At 43.3% G+C, this 20,070-nt stretch overlaps 1 protein-coding gene across 1 annotated transcript; it reads right to left on the reverse strand.

Moving 5' to 3' along the window:
- Positions 1-134: 134 nt before the first annotated feature.
- Positions 135-19,825, reverse strand: LOC127624242 (kinesin-like protein KIF25). Its single transcript, XM_052098971.1, has 15 exons — positions 19,714-19,825; positions 13,949-14,014; positions 13,102-13,227; positions 12,873-13,005; positions 11,560-11,663; positions 10,863-10,948; positions 10,621-10,660; positions 10,440-10,501; positions 10,273-10,347; positions 7,727-7,870; positions 7,422-7,598; positions 6,377-6,531; positions 5,030-5,254; positions 2,911-3,066; positions 135-1,148 (listed from the first exon to the last, which is right to left on the reverse strand). Exons 1-15 carry the CDS (start codon positions 19,780-19,782, stop codon positions 997-999), a joined length of 1,770 nt encoding a protein of 589 aa, XP_051954931.1. The 5' UTR covers positions 19,783-19,825; the 3' UTR covers positions 135-996.
- Positions 19,826-20,070: the final 245 nt, after the last annotated feature.

The raw sequence follows: 20,070 nt of genomic DNA on the forward strand, positions 1-20,070 counted from the left end.
ATGTAAGAAATATTGGAAAGCAGATGGCAACAAAGCATAAGCGAGCGAGAAATACATTTATAAAATGAAGCTGACCTTTTCTCTTTCAGAGTTTTATTAAAACTAAATAAACTTAAATAGGAATACATCGAAAAGGCAACAAATTACAAATATTGCAGTAGAACATTAGGTCATCTACAGTCAGGTTGCTTGCCCTATACGTCAAAACCGTACATTTTTCATCATCACCCAAAACTTTAACACAAACTAAAGACAATTACACTTCAGTCAAAGGAAGCATTTCAAGCACACTGGAAACTAAATATAAAAAAAATAAAACATGTAAACATTATTTATTTTATTTAATTTTTTCATAGGAATATCCCCAAAGTGCATGATCAGCTAAAGATTGTGTGTTTACCAAAGATATGTTTAGCAAGCCCTATTCTGAAAACACTGGTATCACTTCAAAAACCATACTAAAATGCATACACATTAGCAACAATGGAATTAACCACTATTTTAATAAAACATTCCTCCAGGGTCCTGGGTAGCTCAGCAAGTTTTCCTAAGGCTTCCTAAGCAACCAATTGGCTTGGATGCTAAGGTGGGTAGTCACGTTGTGTTAACCTCCTCGTGGTTGCTATAATGTGGTTCTCGCTCTCGGTGGGGTGCGTGGTGAGTTGTGAGTTGAGCGTGGATGCCGTGGAGAATAGCGTGAGCCTCCACACTCGCTAGGTCTCCACGGTAATGCGTTCAACAAACTACATGATAAGATCTCAGACAAGGAGGCAACTGAGATTTGTCCTCCACCACCTAGAATGAGGTGAGTCACTATGCCACCACGAGGACCTAGAGTGTATTGGGAATTGGGTATTCCAAATTGGGGAGAAAAAAAATAAAAAATACAAATAAATAATAATAATAATACATTTCTCCACAACACCTTGTTTATATCATTTTCAACTAGAGCAGTCAACTAACAAATGCATCTCGCTGTTGGACTCTTTCCTAGTTTTACTTCATTTTCAGAGCTGTGTTCTTTCTGCATGGTGGCTTTCTCTGGACTTGTCTGGCTCTGGAACCGAAGCCCAGTGACTGAAGAGACTCTGTGAGGAAGCGTTGAGTAGGAGATACACAAAGCATTATTAGCAGCTTGGCATCCCCACCTGTGAAAACAATAAGGTAGAAAAGAGGTGGAAATGTTGGTTAGTCAAAGTTCAAGGGGGAGGGAGGGAGTAAAGGTGGAGCCAGCCTGTGACACTTGTTATGACACCAAATTTCACACTGAAACTAGACTGGTAGGGCTGGTTTTAACTGTGGCTCAGTAATTTTGTTGGATCTTACTTAAAGGGATTGTTCACCCAAAAATGTTTATTCTCTCATCGTTTACTCAACCTCACCCTCATGAGAAACGTTTCTCGTGCGCACGTGTTACAGTTTCCGGTGTGTTTATAGCTCTTTTCCGATTGTGTCATTGCCATCATTCATTTACTCAAAGATACTGAGAGCATGGATGTGCATGAATTTATAGAGATATATTTTAAACTTGGCCTTCAATACAAAGACATTACTGTCTATGACATTTATAATACTGTAAAAGATTGTATTATGTAGGACTATCTGCATTCGCTTGGCGCTCCGTGCTCCATTTAATCCATATTATTCTATTTTATTCAAATTGAGGATTTTGTTCGAGGATTTTTTAATTTTTTAGGGCGACGACGTCATAAAAACATGACGACAGACATTAGAAGATTCATTCTAAAACCTCAATAGAAGTTTCGAATGTAAATATGACATGAAAAAAATGACATTTGTTACAGTCTAGTAGGAACGGTCAGAATGACCGCTATGGCCATTCTAGTAGTTCTAGAATTTCTAACGTGCGCACGCGAACAGTTTCTCGTGAGCACAGGTCGCTTCGGGGGCTCCGTAGATATGAAAGGTGAGTGAGAAACATATCAATATTTAAGTCATTTTTTACTATAAATTCTCCTCCCTGCCAAGTAGTTTGCGCTATGCATGAAGAATGCAAATTGCCAAAAACAAAAGAAGAAGAGTGTGAAAGTGAATGTGAAGACTGATAGTAAACAAGGACTTAATTATTGATCTGTTTCTGACCCACTCCTATAATATTGTGTGGCAGGGCGGAGGGCGGGGCCGGGACGTGATCATACACACTCGGTCCAGTATTAGGCTAATGAAGCCTCTGAGGTTTAAAGGTCGACTGCAGAGTATCATGCGGGAGAGAGAGATCGTTAGCGGACATGTCCGTCATGTGTGTGTTTGTGTCTTCTTTTAAGTTTATCATTAAACTATTATTTATATTGAAAAGCCGGTTCTCGCCTCCTCCTTTCCATTGAATACCTTTACCTATTGCTTACAAATATATGGATTTACCCACTGGAGTCTGGAGTATGGATTACTTTTATGCTGCCTTTGTCCTTTTAGAGCTTCAAAATTTTGGTACTCATTCACTTGGATTGTGAGGACCAACAGAGTCGAGATATTCTTCTAAATATCTTTGTTTGTGTTCAGCAGAAGAAAGAAAGTCATACGCAGCTTGAATTTCATGAGGGTGAGTAAATGATGAGAGAAATGCTTCTTTAACTAACACTGAAAGACATTTGGTTGCTGGTTTACTCTTTACATTCTGATTACACACAGTATGTAATAAGAGCATAATGAGTAATGAGACCACAATTGGGCTCAGCGTTGTGCGCAAAGACAGGTGCTCCGAAAGACAGGTCGCATACAAAGTATATTTAAGACGGCAAATGTCGTCCTTCAAAGAATTATTCATTTACGCATTTTGTCATGTATACTTGGACAGAGAGATGAAGACTGTAGCTTGACTATGCAAACACCAGCTGTGGCAAGAAAATAACTGTGCATGTAACATATAACATAGAATGCAAATGTTCTCACCTATGGCATCCTGTAGGAGATGTGTTAGTTTGCTGTTGCGGTATGGTACATGGGTTCGTTGCTCAGCTAAAGCACCCAGAACATCAGACAAAGCAGAAAGACTACGATTGATACAGGAACTCTCCCATAGAGCTGCACCAGTCACACCTGACATTCCTAGACAAAAGATAAAACATTAGTGTAGAAAGACTATTTACACCTATTTACACCCAAGAGGCCATCCTCCTCAGTCACCGGCCCGCCTTACACCAGGCACGCAGAGCAAGGTAAGTGCTTTGAGGGCTCCCTCAGCGCGGCAGCCTCGGGTCGTAGCATCACTCCCCGATGCTGCATTAGCTACCCCCAGTACAGCTCGCCCTGCCGAGGCTATTGCCATTGATCCAGTGCAAGCACGTGTTGGTATGGATGGACAACACTGCGACAGTGGCTTATATAAACCACCAAGGCGGTTTACACTCGTTGCATGTCGCAACTCGCCCGTCACCTCCTCCTCTGGAGTCAGCGGCCACTCAGGTCGCTACAGACCACTCACTTCCCCAGCAACCTCAAGGTCACAGCAGACACATAATCGCAGCTGGTGACGCTCAGGGGAGAGTGGAGACTCCATCCCCAGGTGGTCCAGCTGATTTGGAGTCAATTCGGCAAGCACAGGTAGACCTGTTCGCTTCAAGAGAATCCACTGCCCGCTCTGTTAAGTCCTGATGGGAGCTCCCTTCAGAACAGACGTGCGGGCACACAGCTGCCCCGGATGATGTGCAAATGCACATTCCCCCCAGTGAGCCTACTTGCAAAAAACTCCTCGGGGGGACGAGGAACATGTTACCCTCGTGCCGCCGTATTGGCCCAACCAGACTTGGTTCTCAGTCCTCATGCTCCTCATGGCAGCACCTCCCTGGCAAATTCTCCTGAGGAAGGATCTTCTTTCTCAGGGAAGGGGCACCATCTGGCACCCATGCCTAGACCTCTGGAATTTCCACGTCTGGTCCCTGGATGGGAGGCAGAATACTTAAGTGGTCTACCGCCCGCAGTGGTAAACAGGATCGCTCAGGCCAGGGCTCCTTCTACAAGGCAGCTGCATAACCTGAAGTAGCATGTGCTCGCTAAGTGGTGTTCTTCCTGATGCAAAGACCCCCAGAGATAGGCAGTCGGATCAGTGCTTTCCTTCCTGCAGGAGAGGCTGGGGGGGGGCGGCTATCACCCCCAACTTTAAGGTGTTTGTAGCTGCTATATCAGCGCACCACATTGCAGTAGACGTTAAGTTTTTAGGGAAGCACGACTTGAGGTCAGGTTCCTGAAAGGCACGAGGAGGTTGAATCCTCCTAGGCCGCACCTCTTCCCTTATGGGACCTCTCTGTGGTCCTCTGGGCCTTTGGAGAGCCTGTTCAAGCCCTAGAGTCAGTAGAATTGAAGGCTGTCTCATTAAAGACCACTCTGCAAGCGTTCTCTGTCAGTGAAACGTGCCTGGAGTTTGTTCCGGAAGACTCCCATGTGATCCTGAGACCCAGACCGAGCTATCTGCCCAAGGTTCCCATGTCCCCCTTAGTGGGAACATGGTGAGGCTGCAAGCGAAGCCGCCCCTGGAGCAGACAGACAAAGCCTTATCGTTGCTCTCTCCGGTAAGTGCTTTGCTCATCTGTTTGGATCTCACGCAGCGCTGTAGATGCTCTGAGCAGCTCTTTGCCTGCTTTGGCGGACAGCGGAAAGGGAACGCTGTCCCCAAACAGAGGCTTGCCCACTGGGTCATGAACGTCATAGTGTTTGCTTACCAGGCCCAGGCCATACCTCTTCCATGTGTGGCCTTGAGCCCATGTGACGTATTTGCCACATGTTTACCCCCTCCTTCGGAGCAGGGTGTGGTCTCCGTGGGGTCTTTTCCCCCTGAAAGAATAGGAAAGGAAAAGAACACCTTCCCCTGCGCATTTTATGAGCATTTAAAGGCCCCAGACTAATCTAATACTCTGTGGAGAGAAAACTTAGAGAGAAAAGGCTCCCATACTAGACACGTCTCACCGCCCCCCCGCCCCCATATGTCCGGGGGAGTTGCATGCAAATTCTTATTGGCCTTTTCTCAAAGATTTGAAAGGGGTTTTTGACATTACATAGTGTCCTCCAGACTTACCAGCACACTCACTCCCAGCCAGGTCCACCACCTGCAGCTTGGTCTTGAGAGGCATCTGTGTGATGCTGGGTCGGGGAGAGGGGCATGGTGAGTGGCAGGGGGAGTGGCATGGTGAGGAGACGGGGCTGGATGAGTGTGAGGAGGCAGCCCTTCGGCAACGCGGGCTCCACCACTCCTTTTGAGACACCCGTCGGACATCCTGCCTGGCATTCTGCAGCCTACGAGCTGCAATACACATAGAGCACATCAGAATCCAACCCAATTTTCCACACACAACTGTTATTGTACACACTTTCCTAAATGTATGGCAGCTTTTATTAGGCCCTTTAATGCTACCATGAGAAACCTTTGGTGTGAAGACTAAGCTCTATTTTCAGAGTGGTTATAAAGTGCAAGTGTGTGTGTATCTGAAGATAAGTAATCCAGTGGGTGTGAGAGAAAATTGAGTAGTACAAATGACCGTTTGAGTGTGTGCTTCTTCAGATAATACCCACAAAGTTTCACTTAAGAGCCATAACTGTGTGTGTGTGTGTGTGTGTGTGTGTGTGTGTGTGTGTGTGTGTGTGTGTGCTGTTGCCGTGTGTAACTTCAGGGAAAGAGCATGTTAATTAAAAAATTTCAGATTTGCAGCCTGTGAATTGTCAGTGTCTAAGAGAGAGAAAAACACTATTTTGTTATAAATCCCAGGACTGGAATTCTTGAGAACAAAAAGCTGAGTAGGGCAGACTCAGGAAGGCTGTCACATAGGGAAGTTGTAACCAGGGGTGTATCTCATGGACTATAACGTTTTGAGTCTTAAGTCCATTTACACAAATGTGTGTGTGTGTGTGTGTGTGTGTGTGTGTGTGTGTGAGCGTGTATTTATCACTTTGTGGGGCCCCATAAGGATAGTAAAACCTGAAATTTTTTACATTGTGGGGATAATTTGGTGGTCCCAATGAGGAAAACAGCTTATAAATCATACTAAATTATGTTTTTTGAAAAAGTAAAACTGCAGAAAGTTTTCTGTGAGGGTTAGGTTTAGGGGTAGGATTTGGGGATATAATATAAAGTTTGTACAGTATAAAAAACATTACATCAATGGAAAAGCCCCATAAAAAATGGAAACCCAATGTGTGTGTGTGTGTTTTCCAGTAGTGGTTTTGATTGGTTTGTTGATTTTAAAACCCTTTTAAATTAGAATAATCTTTATTATCTTAATTTTATCCTCCAAACTCAAAAGTTAGGACAAGGGCATTTTTCGTAAATGTCAGGTCAGGGCAAGTTGTAAAATTTGTATTGGTCAAGTTGTCATATGTGTTTATTTATTTGTGTGTGTTAGACAGCAACAGAGAAAATGCATCATACCCAGTGCCAGGGCATCGGGGCTTTTGGAGGAAACGGTAAGAGTGACAATTAAATGAGATCTGGAAGAGTCCATGTGGACCAGGGTGGGACTGTGAGCTCTTAGTTTCAACACAGAATTGATCAGCTGCATCACGTCTGCAGAGCTGTGTACCAACCTGACACAAACACATGCAAACCTGTGACAGTCATGTGCGCATAAACACTTATTCTGCAATCACATCTCAAAGCTCAAAGTACACTGAAGAACAGTTTAGACAAATAAATAAATATAGATGCGTACACACTATTCTACACACACATATAGATACACCATAGAAATGTCTGCATTTACCCTTAAACGGCCTAGACAACAACAAATATTAAATTTAATAAAGTAATACAATTTTAAAATATAATTTGTGATTGAAGTCTGGAAGTGCAATATGACATACATAATTGGCCCCAAAATTATTTGGACACTTTTGGATGCTTAAGCCACATTTAAAATGCTCTGTTTGCATTTCATAAAATAAAATTTCACTTTTTTTGCCATATTTGCAATTACTTTTAGCCAGATGGTGGTTTTTAAAGGATGTATCAAGTCAGCTCCCCTCATGAATTTCATACAGGTGTGATTGCAGAGTTATCATAGGTGTAATTCATCACATTAACTATGGACATGACAACCAGAAAGTGTCCAAGTGTGTATTACAATATATTTATTGTTTTATCATTTGAAACTTATCATTATTTTATTTTTATTTTATTTTTTTTTTGCATGTGAAATGTTTTGCTTGAAAAGTGTGTTTGTGCTATATTTCTTTAAAATAAAATGTACTTGGTTTGATTCTTTATTATATAATACAATTCAATTCATAAATACATTTTTAGATGTGGCTTAAGTGTCCATATTTTGGGGGCAATTGTATACCACTGAAAAGCATAAATAAGCCACATGGTTAATCAAACTGAAATAAGATATTAAAAACCTCTCTCTTTTTTTTCTTTTTTTTTTTAGATAAGTTAGGAAGTGTGATATGACTTTATGCTAGCTGCTGTCACTCACTCATATGTTAGACAGGGCACTTCACTAGTGCCTGTGCTAGTGGTGATGACCTCTCTCTTCACCCCAACTGCTGCCCCATCTTCATCTCTGGCCAGCAGGTCCAGAACCTCGTTATTATAGACCTCCACCACTGATATCTCCACCATATGACTGTCTGCTGGTTTCTCTGAGATCATCCTGTAACAGACATCAATACAGGTGAACAGTCTAAGGCATTCTGTATGAAGTGTTGTAGATACATGCAACAGGTAGTGATTTTAACAGTGCTTTGTGAAACAGTGAAAGAAGAATTAGGTGAGGCTTACTTGAATAGCTCACTGGCTGCTCTTGGAATGATGCCCTGTTGAGAGTCCTGCACTACAGCTGTGGGCTCCTCAGATTGGGAGCCAATCATTGTATGTGTCTTGCCACTGCCTGTCTGGCCATACGCCATTATACACACATTATACCTAAGAATTAAAGATTATTATTTGTATATATATATATATATATATATACATAATATATATATATATAAACTCAGCAAAAAAAGAAACATCCCTTTTTCAGGACACTGTATTTTAAAGATAATTTTGTAAAAATCCAAATAACTTTACAGATCTTTATTGAAAAGGGTTTAAACAATGTTTTCCATCTTGTTCAACGAACCATAAAAAAATTATGAACATGCACCTGTGGAACAGTCGTTAAGATGCTAACAACTTACAGATGGTAGGCAATTAAGGTCACAGTTATAAAAAACTTAGGACACTAAAGAGACCTTTCTACTGACTTTGAAAAACACTAAAAGAAAAATGCACAGGGTCCCAGCTCATCTGTGTGAACGTGCCTTAGGCATGCTGCATGGAGGACTGCAAATGTGGCCAGGGCAATAAATTGCAATATCCGTATTGTGAGACGCCTAAGACAGCGCTACATGGAGACAGGAAGAACAGCTGATCGTCCTCGCAGTGTTAGACCACGTATAACAACACCTCAGGATCGGTACATCCGAATATCACACCTGCGGGACAAGTACAGGATGGCAACAACAACTGCCCGAGATACACCAGGAACGCACAATCCCTCCATCAGTGCTAATAAAAGGCTGGACTGGGGGTTTGTGTGCCTGTTATAAGGCAGGTCCTTACCAGACATCACCAGCAACAATGTCGCCTATGGGCATAAACCCACCTTAGCTGGACCAGACAGGTCTGGCAAAAAGTGCTCTTCACTGACGAGTCGTGGTTTTGTCTAATCAGGGGTGAAGGTCGGACTCACATTTATCGTCGAAGGAATGAGTGTTACACCAAGGCCTGTACTCTGGAGCGGGATTGATTTGGAGGTGGAGGGTCCGTCATGGTCTGGGGCGTCACAGCATCATCAGACTGAGCTTGTTGTCATTGCAGGCAATCTCAATGCTGTGCGTTACAGGGAAGACATCCTCCTCCCTCATGTGGTACCCTTCCTGCAGGCTCATCCTGAAATGACCCTCCAGCATGACAATGTCACCAGCCATACTGCTCTTTCTGTGCATGATTTACTGCAAGACAGGAATGTCAGTGTTCTGCCATAGCCAGCGAAGAGTCCAGATCTCAATCCCATTGAGCACGTCTGGAACCTGTTGGATCGGACTGTGAGGGCTAGGGCCATTCCTCCCAGAAATATCTGGGAACTTGCAAGTGCCTTGGTGGAATAGTGGGGTAACATCTCACAGCAAGAACTGGCAAATCTGGTGCAGTCCATTAGGAGGAAATGCACTGCAGTACTTAATGCACCTGGTGGCCACACCAGATACTGACTGTTATTTTTTTATTGAAAATAAAAGCAGTTGAATGTGAGAGGACGTTTCTTTTTTGCTGAGTTTATATCTAAGTCATGACAACTCCTGAAAAGATTTAGCATGTTAATGGGGTATGACAACTTAATTGGTTATTGGTATTGGTTGATCCGCTTCACCGCTTCTTGCTACTGCTAGAACATACAGAGACAAACTGAGTTAACCATGTTCGACATGCTGCAGAGTGAATTAGAAAAACACAAGACATGCTGCCTCAAGCCTGTATGACATGCTGCTGCACAATTAGACACAGTAAATACAATCACCATGTATGAGATCAAGGCATGTGGAGCTGGGAAGGTGGAGGGTTTCAGAGAAAACTATCTCAGTGTGCTACAGTGAAACTGGCTAACTTGCAAACTGAGCAAATGTAAATGTAAGGCAAAGAGAGAATACACAAGTTCATTGGCTACCCAATTACACGTCAAATGACAGCCGATTACAATCAGCTTCGCCATGTGAGCCGATTGGCTTAGCATATTACTTGTGTGCGAGCTGATTGGCTACCAGATAACAACTTCAAAGAACCTATTAGCTTGTGCCATTCCGAGTTTCCAGCCTGAACTTAGTAATTAATTAATATAGTAGTCCTAAGAAATATTTGGACACTTTTGGACACTTAAAATTTATGAATTGAATTCCATAGAACCAAGTAGCATCTGCAATTAAGTTCTCAGAGTTGTCCAAGCGGAGTAACCACATGTGTAATTCATCACATTAACTGTACATACTCCACAAATATTTGACAAACTGAAAGGGTCATAACATGGTCTTTATCATTTAAGACGCAATAATATAGAAATATTTTGCTTGAAATTTCTTGTGCTTTCTCGTGCTTTTCTTTCAGATTAATGGCATTTGTTTTGTTTTTTCTTGTCTAATGCATTGACATTAATGCCTTTTTAAGATAGTGGCTTAAGTGTCCAAGCACCTTTTTGGGGCAATGTATAAGTGGCTTCAGCTCCTCAAATGGGGCATCCTCCATTACTAATCTGATTATGTAAATGAAGTTGTTTTGCATAGAAAACTCACCCATCAAGCAGAGATGTTAGAAGGGGTTTCATCTCTTCAAACACAGTCTGTTGGCTGTCTTCTGGACCATGTACTCTGCAAATCATAATGGATAAATGCTTCATCAACCACCACATTGAGTGCTGTTTAAATGATGCATGTAGGAATGTTGTGCAATTCACAAATACCTCTCAAACTCAAATATTTTGTTCACAACAGGGCTTTTGTTGCTGTTCACAAGAACACAGTCCTGCAGAACAAGGTTGTGAAATAGATGATCAATTCAGGGTGTAGGATATAGAGCATGATGATGGTGGCCATCAACATTTTATAGACACCATAAACACTACAAATAATGAATTCACTCACATCGTTGATGGCTTGCACCACTGCTTCACATGATAAGGACCTTAAAATGTAAAATAATATTTAGAATGATTCCAAGATATACATATATACCAAAACACGGTGCTATGAACACTTGATCATACTCTGTGGTCTCTTCTCACATAATAATTTAGAATCAAAACATTTCAGGTCCATTTATTATTCAGGTCCATTAATAGAATATATATATATATATATATATATATATATATAGCTTATTTTACCCATTTGTTGTGGGGGATCCTGGGCTATAATCAAAGGGTAGAATTGGGCGCATTCTGCAGTGGACTCGGATGTTTCCCCTCAGCTCCTACAGAAAATACATGTGTACATTTTTTTTATTATCTAAAACAATTATTTGTTATTACTGTATCAACCTGACAGCATTATTTTTAAGGGTCAGATCAGGTAAAAAAAAAAAAGGTATAACAACTGTATAATTTTACATTTACAACATATTTTATCTGAAATCTTTTTCTTCTTCTTTCGGCTGCTCTCGTTAGGGTTAATCACAGCGGACCATCTGTGATCTGCATATTTGACTTGGCACAGGTTTTATGCTGGATGCCCTTCCTGACACAACCCGCAGTGGCTGGGGAACTCTCACTCACTATGGGGCAATTTTAGAGTCTCCAGTCCATTTAAACTGCATGTTTTTGGACTTGTGGGGGACACCGGAGGACCCAGAGGAAATCCACACGAACACAGGGAGAATGTGCAAACTCTACTTTTGAACCGGGACTTGAACCTGGGAACTTCTTGCTGATGCGAAATTGCTAACCTCTGAGCCACCAGGTGATAAACATAACATGCAATCCATGCTGCTATCCTTCATAATATCAAGTTAATCTAAATGAATGCCAATTTTACCTAATTAATATATTAAAAACAGTGGATGAAATCAGAAAATCAAGTACATACAACCAAAGTGTTGTGAAGTAGTCTCCTCCTCAGCCGCTCCTCTCTACACCTCTCCTTCTCTTCTTGTAAAGAGTGCTCGAGTGCAGCCACCTGAGCCTGTAGCTCTACAGACAAGTAAGAAAGGCAAAAACATCTTCATATCTATGCATTTGTGTTCATGAAAATATAAATGTGCCAGTTAAAGGCAAAGAGAACTATACAAAAGCCATTTGGGGGTTGATGTTCCCCAGAAGATACATTGTGGGTTTCATTGCTTTGTTTCTTCAAGCATCTCGGCCAACCAGACACACCAACATTGGCTTGACCAATGGTGTGAGTTTAGGGAGGAGCTATCTGTTTTGTTTGACTAATGGAAGATGAGGGGCATGTTGGCGAAACCAGTTTGAAAATGGTAATTTTCATGTATTGCATTATATTTGGTGACAACAGTGGTTCAGAAATTATACACTATTCCTTGAACAGAAAAATGGAGCACAATGGTTGGTCCAATCAAACAATAAGGCTATGTTTAGAAACCTTAGGCAAGATTAAACGGTTTGTTATAGTATGGCATGGAACACACAATGAGTAGAATGGTAAGGGCATTTTCTAATCTCTAGGACATTGTGATGCCTTCCTTTAGCCACTAATCTGCCCATGGGATATTGCAGCTGGAGAGTTTTATAACTTGACAATACATGTTAAGTGCTCTGTAATGTAGTAGGAAACTATATGTAACAATCTAGGTAAATTTGTAAAGACAGACAGACAGACAGACTGACTGATTTCTGATTGATTGTTTTTTGATTGATTGATTTGCATTTTGGGAGGTAGTGAGAGGAGCCCTTCCAATGGTTTTGTCTGCTGTTTTACAAACACAACTATATAAATGTCAAGGGACAAGATCTACAGGCTCTATGGGAGGCTTGTCACCATGGTGTGCAGGTGACGCACAAGACACATGACCTTGTTGTCCCTGCAGACAGCAGCTTTTCCTGGAGGAGAGGTGGGGGAGGGTTCTATGGATTATCTTCTGAACACCACACACACCACTGTCACAACACTGCTTGTTTTGTCATAGAGGAAGTGACAGATGATGAAGAATAAAGGGAATGAGATATAGCATGAGATGTAATATTAAAAAGGAGAGAAGACAGGTGAAGACAAGGAAGAGAGGTTGAGAGTTAGGGAACAATTGAGTCTTGGGTTCATAATCCAGGAAGTCACATGATCTGGCAGTCCTGCTATAGTAAATTGAAGTGTATAGAGTGTATTTGGAGGTTCAAATGATCAAATACAGGCCTTACATGCAAATTCACATAAAGAACACTCACTCTGCATGTCATCACTTTGGTGATCCTGAATGGCAGTGCCCATACATTCAAACAGCTGTTTGCTTTGATGCTCCATTTCTTTAGCAAACCCCATGTAGAGAGTAAGTACATTCCTCAAGTCCTGTTTTAGCACCTGAGAACAGCACAGTTCACTAAGTGATGATGATGGATTTGCACAAACAAAATTACATTTGCAAACATTCTTTCAATTTATGTTTTTTGCTATCACCTGAACTTCAGACAGAAGTTTGGAGAGAGCAGCATGTGTGGACTTCTGCACTTTTCTCTGCTGCTGATGCTTCTGTCTTTGGACTTGGATCTCCTCATTTCTTCCACAGTGAAGTATGCCCAAACACTTGAAGAAGTTTAGGAAAGGTAAATAGGGCACTCTTACAAATAGTTCAGTATGTCAATCAACAACATAACTGTCAAATAGTTCATTATTTTGACCCTTCCAAAAAGTGCTGTGGTAATGATATCAGATAGTAATACCAATGTACTTTGATATGATTTTAGCCTATTTTCAAGATGTATCCATTTCAATTGAATAATCAAAATAAAATGTACAAATCTTACAAAATGCAAGTTTTATTAATTACATTTTCTTCAAGAATATTCAATTCAATTAGATGGAAATTTGTTATTCAATTGAAATGGATACATCTTAAAAATAGGCTAAAATATTGTTTTTAGTATATACCATGGTATTTCCATTGCACTTCAAATTACTCCAGAGAATACCATGTAATTACTGTGGTGCATGTCGAAAAAACATGGTTTTACAATGGTACCATGTCCAAACTACATGGTAATGTTGTGGTTCTTTATAGTACTTTTTTGTTAGTGGAACCCAACCATAGTTAGCAAATGGTCTCTCTCTGGTTCGAACAGCATATTCGTATATTATTACATGAGTAAAATTAGGTGAAACTGATGAGCACCTGCCGTCTGTCTGCAAGCCACTTATCTTGCAGTGAAACCATCTGTTGGGTCAAAAACGTAGCTGCTGTGGAGGTTCGACCTCCTTTAGGGTAGTAAAATGCATTTCATGCTAAATTAGCTACATCAAATCATACCTCAACGAGTCTCAAATGAAGAAGAGCGTTCTCTGTTTCCATTTCCAAAATACGCTCCTCTTTACTCTAAAAAGAGAGAGACAATCAGAGGATAGAGGATTAACAAATATTTAATGTAACATACTTCAAATACAACTATAAATATTACACATATAGTATCATAAATAATACTTAATACAAAAACAATAGACGTAAAAGAAATAAAAACTAACAAATTAACAGTCCAGCTGATCATCATCAATTATAAATAAAACTCAATTGACATACAGTACCTGCGCTTCCTACTTAGCACTTTTGGGTATCATAGTTCCCTATCGAGAGGTCTCTCCTATTGCGTAAGTAGCTTACGCTATGGGAAAACTCCGTTTCTCGAGAAATATTGAAGTCTTTATGTAAAACGCATTGCAGCTGCACAGCAGACAGTAATGAGCGAGGCAGCTCGGTCATTGGCTGTGCTGCGGCAACTGCTCGAACCAATGACGGGGCGACTCTGAACACGCGACCAATGGGCGCGCCTGCGTTCAGCGGCTCAGAGCCCGCCGAAATTAGCATAGCCAGGCTATATAATGGGCACCCCGTCATACGAGTTCCTTTAGATTTAATTTCCTTCAGCGAAGACCTCCTCTTCGCTGGATCCTCCGGATTGTTGGAGTCTTTCGCCCGCCGTTGACAAGCCTACAGCAGGACTGCTAAGAGGACGCCGGCGCCTTCAGCCGCCTTCGAAGCCTTCTGCTACGCCATCCGGCGCGCATCACTATATCCTTTTTACTAAGCTACTTTGCAAGTGTTCGCCTTTGCGACACTTTTTGTATTTAGTAAAAGAGCAAATTCGAGGCGTTGTTCCAAATGCCTTCGACCTGCGCCTCGTGCAGAGGCCTTCTTCCTGACAGGGACCGTCACATTATCTGCACTCGCTGCCTGGGACCTGACCACGCAGAAGCTGCTTTCACTCGAGGCGGATGCCCTGAATGTGACTCCCTGGGCCTCAACGAGCCGCGCGCTCGCTTCGCCGCCTTCGCCGCGAACGAGCCTGCTACCACTGTGCTGCCGTCCCCTCTGTTCGAGCCGCGCAAGAAAAAGCGCCGCTCACGGAGGCCGCCAGAGCCCCGCGTGCTTCACCACCACCCGAGAACTCCCCGCCGCCAGAACAATTCACACAGACGGACCAGCACCCCTCCAACAGAGCGGTGGGTCTCATCTCGTTCGGCGCGCCAGGGGACGACGGTGAAAAGGATGACAGCCTTTCCAATTGGCGCTGCATCCGACGACTGGCCGGGCTCGGCCTTCGACCCCGCACCGTCGACATTAGCGTACACGAGCACGGTAAGAGAGTTCGCTGAACGCTTCACTGCAGCAAGCAAAACGTGTAAAACATTACCCAGTCCCCTTACAGGCGGCTGGAAATTTATGCGGGAAGCTTTATGGAAGTGGCGCGCGTGCCTATTACAATGTATGCACCCCCACCCGTAAACACTGTCGTTTCAAACATTTCTCCGGCTCTTGCTGCGAGTATTACGGAGATAGCGCGCATGCCTGTAATCTCACACGCACCCCTGCACTCGGCTCTCAACACAGCTGCTCAGCGCGTGCCCGCGCCTCTGAGAGCTGTAAGCTCAATGTTAGCACATTTTCTGCCTGTGTTACTAAGGGGTCACGTGTCCACACTAAAGTGTGCATTCCCACAGTTACAAACACTGTATGCATGGCCAAAAACACCTCGCCACGAGCGGGAGGCTTTATGAAAGTGGCGCGCATGCCTACTACAGTAGATGCACCCCCACCCATAAGCGTTGCACATACAGTTTCAAACAGTTCTCTGTCTCATGCCGCAAGCATCACAGATGCGACGCGCGAGCCAAGAAACTCCCCGCTAAGAGCGGGAAGCTTTATGAAAGTGGCGCGTGTGCCTATTACAATGTATGCACCCCCACCTGTAAACACTGTCTATACAGTTTCAAACATTTCTGCAGCTCACGATGCGAGCATTACGGAGATAGCGTGCGTGCCTGTAAGCTCACACGCACCCCTGCACTCGGCACTCAACACGGCTGCTCAGCGCGCACCTGCGCCTCTGGGAGCTGTAAACTCAGTGTTAGCACAAGGCAATTTGCCGGTGGGGCCCATACGTCACTGCGACACGCCCCCAGCCAACATTCAGCCCATATCTGTGCGAGCAAAAGCCTGGGAAAAAATCCCTGACATGCCAAAATGGGTTTTGAACATATTAAAACACGGTTACTCACTTCAATTCGCTCGCAGACCACCCCGCTTTTCAGCGGTGGTCGAGACGAAAGTGAGGAAAGATGTGTCAAATGTTCTACGCACCGAGGTGCTCGAACTGATAGAGAAGGGCGCTATAGAAACTGTTCCTCCCTCTATGAGCGAGATAGAGGGAGGAACAGATCACAGATCTTGGATTATCAGCCATCTAGAATGCCTGGGTCTGAGAATCAATTTTGCAAAGAGCGTGCTATCCCCCAGCCAGAATATCTCTACTGGGAATAGTGCTAGACTCAGTGCAGATGACAGCGCGCCTCTCATCAGAGCACGCGCTCTCTATTCGACGCCTTGCAACATCATTCAGAAAGGGCGCGCGCGCCCCCGTCAAATGATTTCAAAGAATGCTCGGTCTCATGGCCTCGGCATCAGCTGTACTCCAGCTAGGATTGTTGCACATGCGTCCTCTCCAGCGCTGGTTCAAGAGCCGTGTCCCCACTCACGCGTGGCGCTCGGGCCACTTTTTGATCAGAGCGAATCACGGCTGTATAAAAGCCCTGACGCCCTGGAAAGCCATCAACTGGTATCAAACCGGCGTGAGTCTGGGCGTGAACACGCAGAGAAAAATGATCACGACAGATGCCTCCAAAATAGGATGGGGGCCCTTTACGAGGGCAGGCCTGTCTCCGGCTTTTGGTCAAACCCGGAAAAGCGCCTACATATAAACTGTCTGGAAATGAAGGCGGTCGCCTTGGCTCTCAGAGCCCTGCTTCCGTACCTGAAAAACGAACACGTCCTGGTCCGAACGGACAACATGACGGTAGTTTCGTATATAAATCGCCAGGGTGGACATAGGTTGAGCTCCCTGCACTCTATGGAGGGCCCTCCATGCATGGCCCCTCAACGGGTTCCCGAGAACCTCCCCAGTTTTGAGAACCATCACTGAGGCGCGAGCATCCTCTACGAGGCGCTTATATGCCCAAAAGTGGAAAGTGTTCAGTGACTGGTGTGATACCAAGAGCTTGAACCCCAAATCGTGTGAGATACCAAGTGTACTCGCCTTTTTTCAAGAGCTGCTGGAGGCGGGCCGCACACCTTCCACGCTCAAAGTCTATGTGGCTGCCATAGCGGCGTCGCACAATCCTGATAAAGGACATTCATTAGGGAAAAACGATCTAATCATTCGTTTCCTAAGAGGCGCTAGGAGGATGAACCCTCCTCGCCCCCCCTCGGTGCCGATCTGGGACCTGGCCATGGTCCTGGACACACTCAAGAGTGCCCAGTTAGAACCTCTCCGAACCGTGCACCTTAAACAGCAAAACTGCGCTCTTGCTGGCGCTCGCTTCAGTCAAGAGAGTGGGCGACCTGCACGCGCTGTCATCAAGCACTGCTTGCCTGGAATTTGGACCTAACGACTGCAGAGTTGTCCTTAGGCCAAAGCACGGGTATATTCCTAAAGTGCTCTCCACACCCTTCAGAGCACAGGTGATATCTCTGGCAGTGCTATCGTCCCCAGCAGACGAAAGCGACGCTATTTTACTCTGCCCCGTCAGGGTGCTCAGAGTATATTTGGAACGTTCTGCCCTGTTCAGACAGACGGAACAATTATTCGTATGCTTTGGCGGCCGCACTAAAGGTCTCGCAGTCTCAAAGCAAAGAATATTGCGCTGGATAGTGGATGCTATAGCGCTAGCTTATGAAGCCAAGGGCCTTCAATGCCCCTTAGGCGTCAGAGCTCACTCCTCGTGGGCTTGGTCGAGTGGGATACCCATTTAAGATATTTGTGCGGCGGCGGGCTGGGCCTCGCCTTCGACATTTATCAGGTTTTATAACCTACAGGTCCCCTCATTGCATTCCAACATTCTATCAGCCTGACTGTAGAATGGACTGGAGTATGTATATGCTGAGCATTATCTCCTCCCTTATAAGGTCCGTCCCTGACCGACTTAGAGGATTTTTTATGCATGCCAGTACATTGAAAAATGCATTCCAACATTCTATCAGCCTGACTGTAGAATGGACTGGAGTATGTATATGCTGAGCATTATCTCCTCCCTTACAAGGTCCGTCTCTGACTGACTTAAAGGATTTTTATGCATATCAGCACATAGAAAACTCAGTACATAAGATATGTGCTTGTGTTTGTACTATGAGCGCACCACCATGGACCACCTTGGAAGGGCGCTCTATACTATCCCATTATGTAGCTCGCCGTTGGCCGGCTCGTGGAATAATCACTTTGCTTTAAGGCTCAGGCATCTGCCTCTGGCTTTATAGAGCGAAGTCAGCACGCACGGCGTTTTACATGGTGTTCCCATAGCGTAAGCTACTTATGCAATAGGAGAGACCTCTCGATAGGGAACGACTCGGTTACTAACGTAACCTCGGTTCCCTGAGAGGAGGGAACGAGTATTGCGTAAGCTGCCGTGCTTGTGCTTGGTCAGTTCGCTTCAGTCGATTGAACCTAAAGGAACTCATATGACGGGGTGCCCATTATATAGCCTGGCTATGCTAATTTCGCGAACGCGAGGCGCGCACCCATTGGTCGTGCGTTCAGAGTCGCCCCGTCATTGGTTCGAGCAGTTGCCGCAGCACAGCCAATGACCGAACTGCCTCGCTCATTACTGTCTGCTGTGCAGCTGCAATGCGTTTTACATAAAGACTTCAATATTTCTCGAGAAACTGAGTTTTCCCATAGCGTAAGCTACTTACGCAATACTCGTTCCCTCCTCTCAGGGAACCGAGGTTACGTTAGTAACCGAGTCGGCATCACTCAATCCGAAAGGTTAAATGAGTCAATGATATGGTCCCTAAACATTTTGTCTATGTAGGTATTTTGGGGCATCATGTACAATTCTGTATGAATATATTTTATTTTATAATATATTATATAATTGTATGTACATGTATATGCTGAATTCATGTAATCATGTGTAGTTTTATAAATAAAGTGCATCATAAACATATACATATTTATGTATAAATTAGCTGCACCTCGCAAACAAAATTGGTGGCATATGATGGTATCAGATGGTAGTACTTTGATATATCCTCATACCTTATGATTACCATTTTCATATGCCATGGTGCAATTTATTTACCTGGTGCTTCAATGTACTATCAAGATGTATGACAAAAATAAAACATGGTATGAGTATTTTAATAATATGTATTTTTTGTTAGTGTTATTACACAAAAACACAAATAATATTGCTTATGCACAAAAACTCGACAAAGTAATATAGGCCTATGGTGATATCAGCTAAAGTGGGCCAACAACTAGGCCAGATAAGGTTAAAATGTCTTTCTTTAAGATTTAAATATCCAATCATCCAATTTACCAAAAAGTCGCCCACTTTAGCTAAAATAAAAAGAAATCGCAACATAAATCATAGTATATGTATATTGTATATAGCATAGACAATAGCAATGCTCACAAATTGAGTGCAATGAAAATATAAAGATTTACCACCCCATCTGTATATATATATATATATATATATATATATATAAAATAGGTAATAGGCTATAGCAGCAAGAACACTCACCCGTAGTTTATGCTCTAGAAGGTGTACTTGATGAGCAAAAATCTGGTCTCGGTTAATAAAGAGCGGCATTTTGAGTGTGTAATGAGAACAGAATGTGACCTGAACCCGTAAATGCTGGTCAGTACATGTGTGGTCCGAGTGGTGTAATCGGATTACCTGGCCGCGCACATTATCCTCCTGTTCTGTGCTTTTTGTTTTGGATTTGCCATTTAATATTCCATTTCAGGCCATTGTATACAACTGTGTTTAATTACTATAAATGTGACCTTAATATGAGCAATTTTACTGTTTAACTTTTTGGACTTCTACAATACACAATTCTACGGCATCGGTAATCTGAGATTTGGCGCCCCCTAC

This window comes from Xyrauchen texanus, chromosome 30 (assembly GCF_025860055.1).
Source record: "Xyrauchen texanus isolate HMW12.3.18 chromosome 30, RBS_HiC_50CHRs, whole genome shotgun sequence".
Lineage (NCBI taxonomy): Eukaryota > Metazoa > Chordata > Actinopteri > Cypriniformes > Catostomidae > Xyrauchen > Xyrauchen texanus.

What these genes read in the sequence shown, in the direction of transcription:
- LOC127624242 (XM_052098971.1), bottom strand. Translation starts at nt 19,782, where the DNA reads ATGCCGCTCTTTATTAACCGAGACCAGATTTTTGCTCATCAAGTACAC. An exon ending in TTCTAGAGCATAAACTACGG is followed by an intron (nt 14,015 to 19,713) that starts GTGAGTGTTCTT and finishes CTCTCTTTTTAG; the next exon opens with AGTAAAGAGGAGCGTATTTT. An exon ending in CCCCGATGCCCTGGCACTGG is followed by an intron (nt 5,255 to 6,376) that starts GTATGATGCATT and finishes TGTGTATTGCAG; the next exon opens with CTCGTAGGCTGCAGAATGCC.